An 18,322-nucleotide genomic window follows, 5' to 3' on the forward strand; every position below is an offset into this window, starting at 1 on the left:
TTAGTTGATATTTTACTTTAAACTGTTATTTCGACGGGCACACGGTTAATCTATATTTACAACAACTTACAAAACACATATGTCCATAAATTCTGGCCCACAAACCTTGCAAAGTCTACAAAACACAAATTCATAGTTTGTAGGTATTCGGGGCTATTATTATTATTTTTTCTCTTGTGTATCTCTGTACCGGAACCTTTCTGCGAAGACAACGTTTCGGCGACGGACAGTTCTACCTGACGGACCTTCGTATGTTTACACGTGAGGTTTGTGCAGGGCTGTAACGTGAAGTCTTTAACATTTCTGATGCCCATGATTGGCCTGTGAAAATAAAAAGGTTTGTAGCTTATATTTATTTTTTAAGTTGTAGTCGGTTATGTAAATTACGTTAGTATTAAAAAAGCTAAGGTAAAGTTAGCTAGTTAGCTCTTAGCTAACTAAGTTCTTAGGTGGTTGTTCAGTTGGCAAAAAAGTCATCTGTTTCGCGGTGTCTAACATTATCATCATCGTTATCTGGTAAATTAGCAGTATTGTATATATAGTTTGTTAATTATTAATTTTCAGACCTGAATTTAAAATGGGAAAACTGAGGAAGAAACACAACTGGAAGGGAAGACAGCAAAGTGACTCTCAACAACCAGCAGATGGAGAGAAGACTGATGTTGTGGTGGAGCTGCAAGGTAGGACCTCATAGGTGAAAGCCAGAAAACGGTAGATTATTTGGTGCATTTGCCACTTACATTTGTTGTCTGATTGGCTGTGGCTTGTAAGACTCTTTGAACTTTGTTTTCCTCAGATGGGGGCAGGCTGAAAGGTGTAGATGAGAGCAACGCTTTGGTCCTTCCAGCCAACAAAGCCAAGAAGAAGAAAGCCTCAGTGACACCCGTCTCCACCAAAAAGCCCCTCACCAAGAAGCAGAGAAAAGAGCTGCAGAAGGTCCTGGAGCGCAAGGAGAAGAAAGCTCAGGTGAGAGACAGATTGATGCTGCAGGTTCAAACAAAACTGTGTAACTTTAAGAGGAAATGATGTGGCTCTGAGAACTTGTGATGGACACTTTTATTAGACTTGTACAGACACTTTGATAAATCACAAAAAGCTGAGAATCAAAGCAATCATTAGATTAAGCCCAAGTTTTAAGCATTGTGAAATATTAGTGCTGCATCATGTGGTAAAAAAAAAATAATATTACAATTATTTTGAAAGATATTGCAGTTGCAGGTGATTTGTGATTAGTGGGAATGATCATCTTCAGTTTTCCTTTTCACTGAAAGAAAGCTATTAAAATCATGATGATATGAAATTTGTTGCTGTCTGTACCAAACAAACATGCACCTGGAGATTTGTAAGCCAGTGCATCTCTCGTTTTGTCACAAATTTCTCCCTTTATCAAAAAGTTTGATGGTTTGTATAGTGCTATCAAATACACACAAATCTGAAATGAACTGAAGACTTTTGGCAAACTTGATACAAAGGACTCCATCTCAGCCCTCTTACCAGTCCTGCTGTCTGTCCAATCCAGAGAGCAGACATCCTGACCAAACTGGCTGAGGTGCAGCTTCCAGAGTCTGAACTGAAGTTGCTGTACACAACGTCAAAACTGGGAACAGGAGACAAACTTTATCAGACTAAACAGTAAGTCCACCAAAGCAACATATTAGCTATTATAAACAAAGATATATTTCTCATTAGAACATGTGTAAGAGCTGCAGTCATGGGTTTAATATTTGCGTATTATTTCTAGGTTGTCAGATGAAATAAAAGATGAAGACTTTGGGCCAAAGATCAGCAGTGTTAGCGGAGCAAACAGGAAAAGAAAATGGAAGGATGAAGATGACGAGGAAGAGGAACAAAAGGCAGAAGAAAGTAGTGATTTGGAGACTTCGTCTGATGAGGAGGAGGAAGAGGAGAATAAAGAGACAAATGAAACTACAGAGATGAGTGAATCTAAGGAAATCACCTCTCCCAGTCAGGAGGACAAACAGGAGGTGAAGGAAGAACAACAGAAACCAGAACAAGATGGACAGAAAGAGAAAAAGACTTCAGATCAAGAGAAAGTCGAAAACAAGAAGCCATCACAGCCAGCTATCTTCATTCCTGTTGACAGATCACCAGAAATACAGGTCTGTGTGAATGAATAAATCTGGAAACAGCTGGTATTACATTCAGATAGGTTTGTTTTTTCCTTTAACTTTGTGTGTGTTTCTGTCTGTCACTGTAGGAGGCTCGTCTGAAGCTGCCCGTGCTGGCAGAGGAACAGGTCATCATGGAAGCAGTGAGAGAAAATCCCTGTGTCGTCATCTGTGGAGAGACAGGAAGTGGAAAGACAACTCAAGTGCCACAGTTTCTTTATGAAGCTGGCTATGCCAGGTAGGTTGTCTGCTTTACAGTGCTTTGAAACCTTCACTGGATATTTACCTAGAAATTTGTCTCTCCTATTTGTGACTAGTGTTGCCAGGGGATTTCACGTGATTTGAAATTACCTCCCCACCTCTATCTTTTATTTGGCACATTCGTACAGGCTAAGTCTTAATATTATTCCAATGTTGTGACATTATCTTCTGAATCTGATGTGAAAGCTCTGCATGACATCAGCTCCCTGAACAAAAAGAGCAATGAGCCTCCTGAATTTGCACCCAAAACTCCTTTTGCACCATAAGCTTTCATTCATAATTGCCAACACAGTCTCCATAATTATTGACTGGGAAAGAGGCAGAAAAAGGCACCAAGGAAACAAAAAACCCTGCAAACCCCCCCCCCGGTGTTTGGTCAAATATGGTAGTGTGATTTGAGGTGGAATTTTTACGGATATATCATGTGGTTACAAACATCTTCTTCATTCTGTTTTCTGTTTTCCTGCAGTGGCAGTGGAATAATTGGCATCACAGAGCCAAGAAGAGTAGCAGCTGTCAGCATGTCACACAGAGTGGCCAAAGAGATGAACCTGCCCACACAGTAAGAAATATTTGTTCACTGTAGATATGCATGATATTTAAAATGAATTCAAATCCACAGACTTAGAGAGTATACAGGCTATTTATTTTTTTAACCCTCTTTGTGACAAGGTTGAGGATGGAAATTTTCTGATGTTTATGTGTCTGTGTTTAGGGTGGTGTCATACCAGATTCGATATGAAGGGAACGTGACCAGCGACACCAAGATAAAGTTCATGACAGATGGTGTTCTGCTGAAGGAGATTCAGAAGGTACTGTCTTTACTCTCCACTGAGTCATTTAGTGAGATATAGAAAACAGAGAGAGTGCCTTTTTTTTGTTTTTTTGGAAAATTGAAAACTGTGAATGAGAGCATAAATAATTTACCTGGTTGTATACACAGTTCATTTCGTCTGTATGAGCGTTTAATGTCTTTGATGTATGTGCAGTTCCGTCAGTGTCTCTGTTTTGTCTCTTAGGATTTCCTGCTGCAGCGATACAGTGTGATAATCATAGACGAAGCACATGAAAGGAGCGTGTACACAGACATCCTCATCGGACTGTTGTCTCGTATTGTCCCACTCAGAAACAAGGTGAGAGACTCTGCTGTGCTTCATATTTTTTGTGTAAAAAGTCACATTGTGAATTTCATACACGATTGCCACCATTTTGCACCATGTTTAATACATTTTTAATCTCTTCTCTGCAGAAAGGTCTGCCCATGAAGCTGCTGGTCATGTCAGCTACTCTGCGAGTCGAGGACTTCACAGACAACACAAAGCTGTTTCGCACACCTCCGCCAGTCATCAAGGTGGACGCTCGCCAGTTCCCGGTCACAATACATTTTAACAAACGCACCCCGATGGAGGATTATACTGGAGAAGTTTTCCACAAAACCTGCAAGATCCACCGGATGCTGCCTCCAGGTGCACATACACCCACAGTGCATTTCTTAGATTTTTTTTCTTTTTAGTGTTAAGATTTGTTTGCTGCAAACTTAAGAGGTGTTATCAAATATTATAAATTTGTCTCTTTCCCCAGTCTCATGTTAATGATCAAAAGCCTTTTTTGTTTTGCTCCTTCTTAGCTAATTGATACCAGTGTTTCCTCATCTAGGAATGTGAAATGTCTAACTATAACTGCACATGTGCAGTAAACTAAAGAAGCTAAAGTCTTAACATACACAAATTTAACATAAAAATAAATAACTCTCATTAATGATAAGCAAAATTATCACCATAATTTAATTAACAGTCATCATTAGCAATCAGTGTAATAACAAAAATGTAAAAGCAAACTTCTAATGTCTTTATTTTAGGGGATGCAGGGGAAACAGTAAAATTTTTAATTGAGCAGATAAAATCCTTTGTTGAAATATTGTGGTGTGATATTTTTCTGTGTAGTTTTGCTAAATATGAATCAAACATTTATGTAGAGTAACTTGCAGTAAGTAAGCAGGACAAACTGAATGCTTGTCTCTGTGGTTCAGGTGGTATCCTGGTGTTTCTGACCGGTCAGGCTGAGGTTCACAGTCTGTGCAGAAGACTGAGAAAAGCTTTCCCCTTCAGGAAGGGTAGCACAACCACTGGTGAGTGTAACACACACCTGTTTTGTCCCCTCATGCTCTCTGAGTTTGTTTATTCATATTTACATGATTTTGTGTTCAGGTGAAGATGAGGAAGCAGACACGTCAGATGCGATGAGGAAATTTAAGAAGGCCAAACAGAAGAAGACTGTCGTAAGTAAACTTTAAACTTAAAAGACCTTTCTACTGTGTGTTTTTGTGATGTCAGTGTCCTCAACAGATATTTCTTGTGTACACATTTGAGAGTGTTATCTCTGTCTCCAGTCTCTGCCCCGAATCGACCTGGATAACTACTCTGCCCTCCCCGTGGATGAGGGGGATGAGGACAGAGAGGCTGGCATCGGCGATGATGAGGCTGATGAAGGCTCTGACCTGGAAATCGGAGACGATCCCGACAATGAAGGCAAGCTACTTCAAATGAATAACTCTTCACATCCAGTTAAAAGTATTTCAAATGAGTGTCCTTACCACAGGATGGCTACAGGGCCTTAAAAAAAATCTCAAAATGACTTTACAAGTCACAATAATGAGCACTGTAGAACTGTCTGGATGTCATGGAGGGGCTAGCTAGTTAGCTCACCTGCTAACACTTCAGTCTCTGTGGATTTACTTCCTCTCTAATTTCACCCCTTTCTCCAGTGCTTCCATTTAACCTTTAGTCTCAATCAGTATTTAAGTTTAATTCCTGCAGGTGCACCCATCAACTCCACCATATTTGGAAAAAGATAATCTGGTAAAAGTGGAGCAGTCATCAGTCCAGTCTACAGAAGGGTGTTTGACCAGATTTATTGTCACCAGACTGTCTGTAGCCTAAATTAGACATGATGACATTTATTTAAAATGCATGTAGAAACTATAAAATGGACACCCACAATAATAATAATAAGAATTATTATAATAATAATAATAATAATAGTAATACAGGAGTCTGAATGACTCTCAGTATAGAAATTGGCATTCTGCCTTGTTTCAGACTCTAGCTGTAGGACAATTGTGATTAATATCATTATAGACATTTTTTTTACACAAATACACACATATTAGGGCAAATGTTCTTTAACTAAAACAGTTATTGTTCTTTTACATTAATAATTTTGAACTGACAATATATGTTTTTAAACAGAAGAGTGCACATATAATTTTACATTTCTTTGTAAATTGTTTTTGCAAAGTTGCTCTTAAATTGAATTAAACTATGGCATTAAAAAACCTTAAAAAGTCTCACATTTAACTTGCTGATCCATGACAACACCCTGTACTAATTCTGCTGTGTGTTTTGTCTCTGTAGAGGAGAAGGCCGACCCCTCTCTTCCTCTCTATGTTCTCCCTCTGTACTCTCTGCTGGCGCCGGAGCAGCAGGCAAAGGTGAGATCAATATCACATGTCATCACAAAACCGATCCAACTTTGATTCCATGAAAAGAAGTAAGAAAATATTTTTAAAGATGTTGCATAAGAATTCACATTGTGACACATTTACAGGCATCTGCTCTGTACAGGTTCACATATTTCCTTGATAGACTTAAAGATTTGAACTTAACTAGCTGCAGCTATCCTGGACGTCCACTAGAATGCTAACTTTGTGTAAACAAAGGCTAAGTATATAGCAGCTGGGCTAGAAAAAGGAGAGTGTCTTTAAAAGGTAACCATGGTGTAAATGTGGGCCCTTTTTTTCATAATAGATTGCAGATTTATGCAGTTCCTCTGCTTGGTTGTTTTACACCCAGTGCACCTTGACCTGTAGACTCCTGAACAAAAGTAGACTTTTAAATTCATAATAAAAAGCATTTTGAGAGTATGATATTTATTTAGTTGATGTCTCTTGTAAAAATATGATGTTGCAACAACATATCAAATCAACAATTAAAGGCACTGTTTTCCAGAACATAAAAGATTCTGACCTAAAAATACAAGTCAGTGAATATTTTTTTTAATGCGATACTGTTAACTGTTAATAAAGTGTGTGCTGTGGTGTGAAAGAGTAGAAAACAAGTTGTAACATTTAGATTTTACTGTGTTTTTATTATGTAATCACCACTACCAGCTACTAGTTACTCGCTACTACAAGTCCTTTTAACAAGAGCTACATTACATTTTTACATTTTACATTTTTGATCCAGCATCCATTCAGGATGTGTGTGTCTTTTTCATCATTTTAAATCAGATTAATTAATGAGACAGTTGTCATTAGATAATCTGAAATGATAATAAGATCAAAGGTGAAATAATCAGTTTCCAGTCAGAATTACAGAAGATTGTCTACGCATGAACTTTAACTGTAAATATCTCATGTGGGTGCGTCTGTTGCCTGCAGGTGTTCAGGCCTCCTCCACCTGGCACTCGCCTGTGTGTGGTCGCTACCAACGTGGCTGAGACATCTCTGACCATCCCTGGCATCAAGTATGTGGTTGACTGCGGTCGGGTTAAGAAGCGTTTCTACGACCGAGTGACAGGAGTGTCGTCCTTTAAGGTCACATGGACCTCACAGGCTTCAGCCAATCAGAGGGCGGGTAGAGCTGGACGAACAGAGCCGGGACACTGCTACAGGTCAGGACTTTGAAACTGTGCGACAACATAATAATTTAGTTGTTTTCTTTATAGTCACAGATGTTTATGTCTCTGTTTCTGCAGGTTGTACTCGTCTGCTGTGTTTGGAGACTTCAGTTTGTTCTCAGAGGCAGAGATCACCCGCAGGCCTGTCGAGGACCTGGTGTTACAGATGAAGGACCTCAACATAGATAAGGTCAGAAAAATATGAACAAATCAAACTTATCAGCTGGTGTCTGAGTGAAATCCTTCTGCACAAGAGAAAGAAAGAGTCTTCCTATAAAAACAACCTCATATTTTCTGTTTGTGCAGGTGATCAATTTCCCTTTTCCCACGCCTCCCTCTGCCGAGGCTCTTCTTGCAGCAGAGCAGTTATTGGTCTCGTTGGGAGCTCTGAAGGAACCACCTCGCACTGGAAGGTAACTAACTGTCTCTCATTGGGTTTCCCTGATGCACTTTTTATGATTATGAGTAAAATGGATCAGTATCCATACTTAAAGCTAGCTAATACTGCATGTGTCGCAATCATTGATTCATTCAACTTTATTTACTTAAGTTCATAAGAAAAAAAACTTGTTATAATAATAATAGTTCTCTTTAGATATACAGATAATGGTGTACTCACTTATCCCAAATATTTATACTTTTATTTAAATAAATTGAGCTAATCATTAACTATATCACCCTTGTGAACTGTTTATTTTTTCATTTCAGGGTGAAAGATATGGAGCGAGCAAGGCTGAGCTGTCCCATCACCCCCTTGGGCAGAGCAATGGCTTCCTTCCCTGTGGCACCACGTTACGCTAAAATGTTAGCTCTCGGTAAGCAGCAGGACTGCCTGCCCTACGTCATCGCTGTGGTGTCAGCCATGACAGTCCGCGAGATCTTTGAAGACCTCGACAGGTGAGGACACATGCTCGCTCTAATTATATCTGTATATAAATAAACAGTTTAAAAAGGAAGGAACCTAAATTACCTGACACAAATGTGTGATTAACTTGGAAATGGCTTGAATGTAACATGAAGACATGCAATTCCCTTAAAGCTCAGTGGTCAGCAGAAGCAAAGTCATGTGCCTTGGTAATATAAATGATTATGTCATTGATAATGATAGATATTTAACTAAGATATTATTGATTACAAGCAAAAAGGCAATAACAAGAAATTGGTACAGAACATTTACTTGTAAATGGAAGAAATGGAAACTGGAAAATGGACTAATTGATATACAGTAAAAACCTCAAGATAATAAACTTGTATACACCCTTCTTCGACAATGAACACTTATAACCATGGCTTTTGTTTTTGTTTCTTATTTATTTTGTTTTTGGTTTCTTTTACATTTTTTTAAGCTGTAAAAATTTGACATGTTAACATGCCCAATACCCGTGGTTGCACATTCAACCAAGAACTCGACACACATTACTCAACATTTATGTAAAAAAAAAAAAAAATCTCAGTTGTTCTCTCATGCACATTTCTGTTTCTCCTCAGACCTGCAGGAAGCGAAGATGAGAGCTCCAAGCTCACCCAGCGTCGAGCTCGGCTGACCCAAATGAGGAGGTTGTGGGCTGGGCAAGGAGCATCACTCCTGCTGGGGGACCTCATGGTCATGCTGGGTGAGCTTACGTTTTTTTTCAGATCCCATTACTGGACAGTATTGTACTATAGACTGTAATAGAGCCTGTTCGGTCATATGTTGACCTTAAAAGGTCCCATAACACGGCTTCAGAAACATCTTTTTGTCCCAGGTTTCAGCATTTTTTGATTAAGACATGGGAAATGCTTATATTTTCCAGGTTGAGGGAGAATTCTTTAGACATGTATGCAGTGCAGTTGAATTATACATCTCAGTTGGTGTTTTTAACTGTAGTTTGCAATACATGTCCTCTTGCCTGTTTATGGTCAGCTCTGTGTGTCGTAGCCAAAAGTTTGAAGGCTGGGGCGGAGATGCATGTACTGAGGAAAATTCCACATTTCTCGTTGGAAGGAGAAACACCTTCTTTGAAACATGAAAGACTTTGACATCAACAGATTTTTAAATATTTGCAAGTATCGCAACACTGACCTTTTCAAAAAAGGTGGTTGAACAAATGAAAGAGGGAGGCTGTGTTCACATGGTCGAACAAGTCAGCCACTAGTTTAAAACTTTAAAAAAAATCCTATTTTGATGGAAAAAAGAAAAATGTCTCAAGCAGTTCCTGTTATTCCACTTCCCCATAATCAGAAACTTTATAGGCAGGGTAAAGGATGGAATTTTAGGGAGAGATTAAAATGCAAAAATTACACAAAAATATTTTTTGGTGCAGAATGTTTTATATTAAGTAGATTGATGGACTAACACTATATTCCTGCATATGTGTGACTACAGGTGCTGTTGGTGCTTGTGAATTTGCTGGTTGCACTCCTAAGTTTTGTGAGGAGAACGGCCTGAGGTATAAAGCCATGGTGGAGATCAGGAGGCTCAGAGGACAGCTTACCAACGCAGGTACACACAGACACACACACACACACACACACAGTGCTACAGAAACAAAATATAAGATCATTCCTGTTCTTTCATCCCAGTGAACGCAGTGTGTCCAGAGGTGGGAGCGTTTGTGAATCCAAAGATGACTCCACCGACAGAACACCAGGTGGTTTGCTTGAGGCAGATTGTTCTGGCTGGACTGGGAGACCATCTTGCACGGCGTGTACAGGCAGAAGATTTGCTAGACCCAAAATGGAAGAATGGATACAAGGCAAGTTGCTCTGAGGAAGATAATGATGAGTTAGGAGTGAGTTTGCATCCTCACCCCATCTGTTTTTCCTCACAGACCCCTCTGATGGACGAGCCGGTGTTCATTCATCCCAGCTCTGCACTGTTCAAAACACTGCCGGAGTTTGTCGTCTACCAGGAAATCATGGAGACCACCAAGATGTACATGAAAGGTAAATGAACTTTGTGAAATCAACAGGTAATGTTCCTCTTGAACTGAATTGTTGCTGCTCTTATTGAAACTAGATTTGCAGTCTGATGTTTTCACCTGGTGAAATGTTTCCTCTCTGTCTCTCTCAGGTGTGTCAGCAGTAGAAGCAGAGTGGGTCCCCACGCTTCTGCCTCAGTATTGTCATTTCGGATCCCCCTTGGACTCACCATCACCGTGGTTCTGTTCATCCACTGGCACCATCAGATGTCACCGTTCAAGCACCTTCTGTAAGTTTTCTGAAGCTGAACACCACTTCTGTGTTTGTACTGAAATGTGCCTCTGCCTGTATTTGTGTACTCACTGTGTTTCTCCTGCAGTCCGTGTTGGCTGGCAGCTGCCAGCAGTGGAGATGGAGTATCCAGATGGCCTGGAGCGTTACAAACTGTTCTCCAGGTTTCTGCTCGAGGGACAGGTAACAGTTGTCACCACTGCTTGAGGCCGTGATAAATCAGATATTCATAAGTATAAGTGGCCTTAATAACATTGAACCTCCTCCCTTTCATTGTTTATTTGAATACCCATATTGTGCAAACAACGAAACCGCAGTTGTGTTGTCCTCAACTGGTTCTAGGTAGTAAGACAGACTTCGGTTAATATTTGTTTTTGTTGTTGTTGTTGTACAGGTTTGTTCTAAACTAAAGAGGAATGTTGGACACCTTCTGTCCAACTCCTCCATCATGCTGAAATCATGGGCAAAGTAAGTTTCACACATGCTGCTCTGCCCTCTTTGAGGCATTCCTCTGTTTTCATCAGTCAACAAATTTTTTTCAGGAAGAACTTTGCTCTTACTGTTGCGTCTTTATTGCTTCAGGCTGCAGCCGAGGACGGAAGCTTTGCTGGGAGCGCTGGTGTCAAAGAGAGTTGACTGCAGAGATGCCCTCCTCTCTGTGTGGAAAACCGAGGATAAATGTAAGCATTTATTTGCTTGTAATAATGTTGCCTTGAGACGTTAATTTGCCTTCTTATATTTAATCTTGTTTTATGTGCATTTTTCTCCTCCATCAGTTCTGTTGTCTGAATACTGCCAATGGTTACCTGAAGCCATGCATAAAGAAGTAGCCAAAAGTTGGCCTCCGATATGATGGCTGGCCTGAGAAGAAGGCAGAAAATCATATCACTTGGCTGGAGACCTGTTTTGACCCACAGATCCATAGAATGCCCTTCTTCACCATCAGAGAGCTTCTTCAGACCTGCCGATTTTTAAAATGTTTTCTTAGAGTACATCTGAAATACCACAACACTGCCTTTTCTCAGTTTAATATTTTATATACTGTATCTATGACTTGTACAGTTTTTGTCAGCCAGAAAATATTTCAACTTGACCTGTAATGACTTTTAACTTGTTATCAGCGTGCTGCTGTCAGTCATCTATGTCTGATTTGGTCTTCATAAGACTTATTAAAACTGTGTTGCTCTGAATAAGGCTAATTTATGTGATTTATTCATGTTGTGTGCAAATTATGGTTGATAAGTAAAAGGATGTGATCTTACACATCGACCTGTGAACACAGAAGAAATGGGTCATGGAGACACAAACTGATTAACTGAAAGCCTATGTTACAGACTGGTGCAGTGGAGTTACATGAACATTTACCAGACAGGCAAATAAGAACATTGCTTTACAGCAGTCGACAAAACAATCTCACTGCAAGGTTCATTATGTAACTGTTGTGAAGCTTTTGATTGTTTCAGATGATCTCCCTCAGCAGATGGAGGTTGCCCACTTGTCAGATTGATGTTGAATTTTTTATTTATCTGAGCACTTCAGAGACTTGATGTTCATGTTTACTCAAGTTGAGACTGAAAGTTCATTCCATGCATTGGAGAGATTACTTGACTAAACAGACTCATCACAGCGTCACCAAGAGACTACAAGTCACAATATCTCTTGTTAGGGTGTTATCTCAGCCTCTTTTGCTTCCGTTTTGATTATGTAAAAAAAAAACTCTTGTGAATCCTCCAACTTTATCAGCATACAACTGTTAGAGTGTGCCTTTCAAATAATATTATGTAAATTAAATGCGTCATGGTTAAATTATTAAAACCTGGCCCCTTGATATAAAATATGTGGACTGAGAGGGTGTGAGAAATTTACTAGATAGAACAAATAATAGACTCCTTGAGACTCCAAAAAGATAGATATTTATTAAAAGGTGGAGCTGTGCCATCCTTATAGTAATACGGTGAAGTGACCTGAATCCACCTAAACATTCTGAATCACACGTGTATTTGTCTTCCAGACTCAACTTACTTCTTTGTGCATATACTTACACTCATGCTGCACATTCAAACATAACTCCCCTCCTTGATGCCATTTTTTTTTTCGCATGCTTATGTCATGACTGGCTGCTTTTACTTATTTATTTTATCAAAGAAGGAAAGCAGGAACACTCTAAGTTAAAAGAAAAAAACAAGGACAAAAATACTGTAAACATCAAATGTATGTACAAATGTATTAATAAGAGATATATTTCAAGTAATTATTTTCCTTTCATCATGGTATTACTGTACATTGAGTTTTTTTGATATCGTTACATGCCTAGTAAGAAATAGAAGTATAAAATAGTTGGAAAAATTGTGAAAAAATTGTGAAAAAACTTTAAAAATATTATTTATATTTATGTGGAGCCAAAGGGGGAGTCCTCTCAAAAATGTAAGATCCTCCCTGAATATACATGAATAAAGAATTAGAAAAATACACAAGAAAGATGGAAGTTATTTTCAGTACTATATATCTTTGAATGACTTTGAGATAAGCATATTTTTATGTTCTGTAGTTTTTAATACATATTTATTTATTTATTTATTTATTCATATTTCTGTCATTTTTATTTATTCAACTGGAAACAGATCTTGGGTGAATGGGGCATGAAAATGTGCTTAGTACGATCGTATTTGCTATGTGCTCAATCAAGTAAGAATAAGTAAATTAATAATAAATATACAAAAATAGAAACTTCAATGGGATACTGTGATTGGCTAACGTTTGTCGTGTCGTCATATCCTGCTGTCAGCGCGTACACTTCCGGAAGAAGCGGAAGACAACAGAAGAAATTCGCAGCTCGTATGCAGATTTGCGAATAAGAAAACATTAACAAATATTTTGATTTGAGTCCTTTGACGACCAAACGCCTAAACCGTCGACATGGTGAGTAAGACTTTCGTCGTATCATCAAAACAACAAACTGTTGTCATCAAAATAAATCGTAATCGCTGTTTGAGCTAGCGAGAGGCTAACAACAACACGACAACAGCAGAAAGATGCCCTGTCATGATGGAATTAAAGTCCTACGTGGACGTTACCAACTCATGCAAAACATCTTAAGTTAACCTTGTTTTCTTAATATTATTTTTTTTTACCACAGTTTTCCTTCCACGTATACGACCACCCGATGTCACGGGGGTTTCAGAACCGTTTCTCCACTCAGTACCGCTGTTACTCGGTGTCCATGCTTGCTGGTCCCAACGACCGCTCCGACGTGGAGAAAGGAGGCAAAAGTAAGCAGTATTGTCATAAATGTTGCAACTATATCTTGATAGATTGCCAGTTCAGCGTTTTGAGTCTTTATTTTTAATGGATAGACTAATAACCTATCCTCATCCAGAAGGCTGCCATATTTGTTGTGTCTCTCTTTCAAAGATCTGCAGTTAAGTTCGGTTGAAAGTTAAGTTTTATTATGAAGTAACTGGAAACATGAACAGCCATATCCGTGACGCATTTCTGCTTTCTCTACTGTTGAATTGGTCTGTTTCTAGTGTTGGCTGGTTGGCTGTTTCTAGGCTTACTCTTATGGACATACCTGTGGATCTAGATTTGACAAATGTTTATCAGTTCAAGCTTTCAGCCATTTCTAGGTGTTTTTAATGTCTCTAATGCATTTTGTCAAGGCAGGTAATGGATATGTGCAAATACATATTTGATTTTCTCTCCTGGAAAGACCCTTGTCTTCTGATTCTGTGGCATCTGTCTGAAAATTAATTGCTAACTAGACATCTGTCATTGTCTCATTGTTTTTCATTGAGTTACCACAAGTGTTTTCACGCGTTGTCACCTTCTCTTTTGAGTACTATGAATGCTACCCTGTGGTGTTTTACCCTACTACAGTGCCTGCTGATCAGCAGATAATAGAGATGGGAAATGTTTACTGTATCTCTTTGCCATTTGCCTGAGGAAGATCTTGCAGAGCAGAACATCATAATTCCCTAAAAGAAAATTAAGATGTTTATTTAGAGCCTAAGAGTTTGTGTATTTTTCTTCTTTGTACCCTGCAGTGATATTATTTTTGTCTGGTTGTGCACACACTTGGTCCCTTTTGTAGATGTCTTGAGATAAAATAAACCACAGTCTTGAATAATATATTTGGTTTCATAATTAATTAAATTAATTAGTTAAAACAAAGACACACTTTTTGTAAAGACCAAACTTGTAAACTCTTAGGAATGAATTATATTGTGTGTAAATAAGGACGGATAGGCCCGTCAGTTATAAATAAATAAAACACATGGCTGCTACATCTCTCAGCTTCTGTTTTTGTCAGTGTCGAGTCATCGACTTTGGCTGAAATGTTTAAAACATGCTTCTTGCCTTTCACCTCCCATAGAATAAAAACTGCCCTCATTTTAGTGTTAGATTATTTACAAGTATGTTGTTTGGTACAGCTGCCTACTTAGAGTGATTAAGATCTTGTTTTCTTTCTAAGTGGGACTCGTTCATTCATGATAAAGTGAAAGATCACAAATTGTTCAAATTAATTCATACATGTAGCATGTGTTCAGAAACCTTTAACTGCCTGGAAAAGTGTTAAACTGATTTTGCTTTGTGTTAATGTCTCAGCTAATTAACTTTTTCTTTTTTCAGTAATAATGCCACCGTCAGCTCTTGATCAGCTCAGTAAGTGGAAGTTAATTTAAGCACCTGTTCATTATAAAAGGCCTGAATGAATCTTTCAATGTTATTTACCTTTCTTATTCTTTCTCCTGTACAGGCCGGCTTAATATCACTTATCCAATGCTGTTCAAGCTGACCAACAAGAATTCAGACAGAATGACACACTGTGGTGTTCTGGAGTTTGTGGCAGACGAGGGAATCTGCTACCTGCCACACTGGGTGAGAAACAGTAACAAGTTTAATGCATCACAGAGACTGAACTGTCTGCTGTCTGCTGCTGGAGGAGTACGCTGGTGTTTTTTTAAGTGAAAGAAGGATACTTATGTATTTCTATTCTATGGAAATGGAACGAAAAGTACCAGTTTAAAAATCTATATTAGTAAAATGAAAATGCAGTTTACAAAACAATTTGAATAAATGTAACCATATAAATATAATTTATTAATTAAGACATAAAACTTCATAAAAATCCAAAATTATGGATTTGATCTTTAGGAATATGAGTGACTGAGAGAACTGAGATGAAGTTTAATTGCATGTTTCTATTGTGTTTGAAATGTTCTCTGCTAATTAAAAAAGCTTCTAAAGTCACTTTGTGAGTATCAATCAAACCAGTACTGATATTTACTGTATTTTGTTTGCTGCAGATGATGCAGAATCTCCTGCTGGAGGAAGGTGGTCTGGTCCAAGTGGAAAGTGTAAACCTGATGGTGGCCACTTACTCAAAGTTCCAGCCACAGAGCCCCGACTTCCTGGACATCACAAACCCCAAAGCAGTGTAAGAATGATCAGTTAAATTTAACTTATTTCAGATTTTGTGTTTAACTAAAGTGATTAGCTAAGGTGTTACTTTATTACAGACTGGAGAATGCATTGAGAAACTTTGCCTGCTTGACAACTGGTGATGTCATTGCTATCAACTACAATGAAAAGGTAAATCAATATAGTCAAATTAGACTAATATGTGAATATGTTTATGTTTTTGTCTTTTTTTTCTTTTCACTGGAGACCAATGCTAATGGAATCTGTTTTTTTCCCCTCAGATATATGAGCTGCGAGTGATGGAGACCAAGCCAGATAAAGCGGTATCGATCATCGAGTGTGATATGAACGTAAGGCTCTCTATATAATCACAGACAGCAGTGAAATATCCTGTTGTGTCCTCCAGTTTAAATGTGCTTTGACTTTGTTTGTCAGGTGGACTTTGATGCTCCTTTGGGTTACAAAGAGCCTGAGCGACGACCTCAGCACCAGGAAGAACCAACAGTAAGGACCAAACTCTGAAGCCACTTTTATATCTTGTGCTCTGAACACTTTGATCAAACAAATTTCTTCACAGGAAGAAGAAGGAGATCCCAGCAGTTACGCTGACATGGACATGGGATTCAGAGTGAGTAAATGATGCTGTAGGTTAGAGACAAATAAATGTCTTCATGACTACTGAATAGATGTGACAACTGTGAATAATGTGATTTCTAATCTGTGTTTTTATCCTCAGGCTTTCACCGGCTCTGGCAATCGTTTGGATGGTAAAACAAAGGGAATTGAGCCCAGCCCTGCCCCTCTTGGCCCAAGTGAGATCAAAAGGTGAAAAAGTGTTCAGTATTTTATTCATGTATATATAAAGTGCGTAACATTTAAAAATTGGAACACAATGCTTTTATTTCTATAGCAGCAAATCATAACAGAAGTCATATCAGGGCACGCTTCATATAGAACAGGTCTAGACAGTACTCTTTACACAAACAAGGTTCATGGCTGTAAACTGGGGATGTTGCAATTCAGCACTTTAAGTTCAAAGCCAGCAGGCACCCCACACTACATACTTTTAGCCCTTTGGCCTTATTAGACAAGATCTCAGATAGGACTAAAATGCCCATAGGTTGGTTCTACCAGAGTTTAGTCTTGAGTGTAAATTCCTAATCTTAAACTGTAATCTTTCATCACACAGAGGCATTCCCAACTATGACTTCAAAATTGGCAGGATCACCTTCATGAGGAACTCGAGGCCTCAGCCCAGGAAATTTGTGGATGATGTAAGAAATGTGAAGGATTTTATCATATGTTTGTAATATTAAATTTGGCTGTATTTGCTATATTTCAGTACAGTTTCTCACACTCTTGTCCAGTATAACCTTTTTCACAGTATTTGAACAATTTGATTGATTAAAGTGATCTTTTCTGTCTGTATAGGTTGAATTGTCTAAATATATTTTTTATACAGCACTCATATTGGAATTTTCCCATTTTAACTACTTCTAAATCTCTTTTGATTGTCTCAGGATGACGCCTTGAACAGATTCATCGCCTTCTCTGGACAAGGACAGTCACTACGCAAAAAGGGCAGAAAGCCTTGAGGAGAGACTGACTAATGTGCACAGACTCACCTATATCATCTCTTGTCACCTTCAACAGCAGAGTAAACAAACTGGCCTATAGATGCATTGGGAATTTTTTTTCTCTGTCTCTTTTGAAGTGAGAGTTGCTGTTGATTCGGGATTATATGTAATTAAAACTGACAGTAATATTTTTCTCAACAGACGCTGAGCTGTATAAAATGCTGTCAGTTGTTATTTGGTATTCACAAGTCCAGCCTGTCTGATTTGAGCCAGACATAATAAATTATATCACCACACCACCAACAAACACAAAGAAGTACTGTTGTGATGATGTCAGATTTGAATTACATTTGACTTCAACTTAGAACATAGTCTCTCATTTTTCCATAATTGTTGCATTTTTACTTTACATATGCTGTTATTAAGAATCCCATTCTTATGATGAAATGGGAGCAATAATATCTACAGACTTTTGTTCTTAATTACAAAGAATTTAATTTTATGGGTGTTTTTTTTAGTTATAGGAATAATTTCCAAGTGTTTTCATTTTTTTCCTGGTTTATTTATAGACAAATAAAGGACTGTGTTTTGAAAGTAAGCAATTGTAGCTAATGATTATTTTTGTAATGTCTAAGCATGTCATCACCTACCAGATGAGCCTGGAGTAGACTGGATATAATATGATGGATTTGTATCCAACTATCTTTTTTTCACTCAAGTTGGACACATTTAGTTAGGAAGACGTGGATGTTTGGTTTTTGTCCAGTTATAATAAGACAAGGTGTAATAGTATAGCATGAATAATATTACAATTAATAATAATTAATACTTTAGAACACCAATAGATGACAGAAAAACTCTAAAAGCCATTCAGAAATATTTACTTAAATGAAATGCACAGTAGCTTTAAATAAATGTGTCACAATTATGGTTTCTACAGTTATGGGATGAGATAAGATAATCTTTATTGATCTCACACCAGGGAAATTCACTCATTTACAGCAGCTCATGGGTCGAAAGTACAAGTAGGAACTGAGTGAATGATTAAAAATACACACATAAAAT

At 38.2% G+C, this 18,322-nt stretch overlaps 2 protein-coding genes across 3 annotated transcripts; both read left to right on the forward strand.

Moving 5' to 3' along the window:
- Window positions 1-208: 208 nt before the first annotated feature.
- On the forward strand, window positions 209-11,452 carry dhx37 (DEAH (Asp-Glu-Ala-His) box polypeptide 37). Of its 2 annotated transcripts, XM_084728546.1 has the most exons (27): window positions 209-337; window positions 565-680; window positions 797-966; window positions 1,520-1,632; window positions 1,742-2,120; window positions 2,219-2,367; window positions 2,860-2,952; window positions 3,106-3,202; window positions 3,410-3,523; window positions 3,640-3,856; window positions 4,420-4,518; window positions 4,598-4,668; window positions 4,780-4,918; window positions 5,804-5,880; window positions 6,829-7,061; window positions 7,146-7,257; window positions 7,374-7,480; window positions 7,776-7,964; window positions 8,556-8,680; window positions 9,433-9,549; window positions 9,630-9,802; window positions 9,878-9,992; window positions 10,120-10,257; window positions 10,348-10,442; window positions 10,654-10,727; window positions 10,842-10,939; window positions 11,036-11,452. In XM_084728546.1, the coding sequence occupies exons 2-27, from the start codon at window positions 578-580 to the stop codon at window positions 11,110-11,112; spliced, it is 3,474 nt and encodes a 1,157-aa protein (XP_084584672.1). In that variant the 5' UTR covers window positions 209-337; window positions 565-577; the 3' UTR covers window positions 11,113-11,452. The 2 variants fall into 2 exon arrangements, with proteins under 2 accessions (XP_084584672.1, XP_084584673.1); XM_084728547.1 differs by lacking the exon at window positions 209-337 and having other exon boundaries at window positions 467-680.
- Window positions 11,453-13,175: 1,723 nt separating this feature from the next.
- On the forward strand, window positions 13,176-17,855 carry ufd1l (ubiquitin recognition factor in ER associated degradation 1). Its single transcript, XM_084729092.1, has 12 exons — window positions 13,176-13,182; window positions 13,385-13,528; window positions 14,889-14,921; window positions 15,016-15,137; window positions 15,566-15,696; window positions 15,779-15,851; window positions 15,962-16,030; window positions 16,116-16,184; window positions 16,258-16,308; window positions 16,417-16,505; window positions 16,870-16,954; window positions 17,201-17,855. Exons 1-12 carry the CDS (start codon window positions 13,176-13,178, stop codon window positions 17,273-17,275), a joined length of 948 nt encoding a protein of 315 aa, XP_084585218.1. The 3' UTR covers window positions 17,276-17,855.
- The last annotated feature ends 467 nt before the right edge of the window (window positions 17,856-18,322 follow it).

This window comes from Lutjanus erythropterus, chromosome 10, assembly GCF_056507025.1.
Source record: "Lutjanus erythropterus isolate fLutEry1 chromosome 10, fLutEry1.hap2, whole genome shotgun sequence".
In the NCBI taxonomy this organism is placed as follows: domain Eukaryota; kingdom Metazoa; phylum Chordata; class Actinopteri; order Lutjaniformes; family Lutjanidae; genus Lutjanus; species Lutjanus erythropterus.

Excerpts from the sequence above, each read along its gene's own strand:
- dhx37 (XM_084728546.1), top strand. The coding sequence starts at position 578 with ATGGGAAAACTGAGGAAGAAACACAACTGGAAGGGAAGACAGCAAAGT. Across the intron at positions 3,203-3,409 it reads TGCTGAAGGAGATTCAGAAG|GATTTCCTGCTGCAGCGATA; the intron begins GTACTGTCTTTA and ends TTTGTCTCTTAG. Across the intron at positions 9,550-9,629 it reads AGGACAGCTTACCAACGCAG|TGAACGCAGTGTGTCCAGAG; the intron begins GTACACACAGAC and ends CTTTCATCCCAG.
- ufd1l (XM_084729092.1), top strand. Across the intron at positions 16,185-16,257 it reads AGCACCAGGAAGAACCAACA|GAAGAAGAAGGAGATCCCAG; the intron begins GTAAGGACCAAA and ends ATTTCTTCACAG. Across the intron at positions 16,309-16,416 it reads ACATGGACATGGGATTCAGA|GCTTTCACCGGCTCTGGCAA; the intron begins GTGAGTAAATGA and ends TTTTATCCTCAG.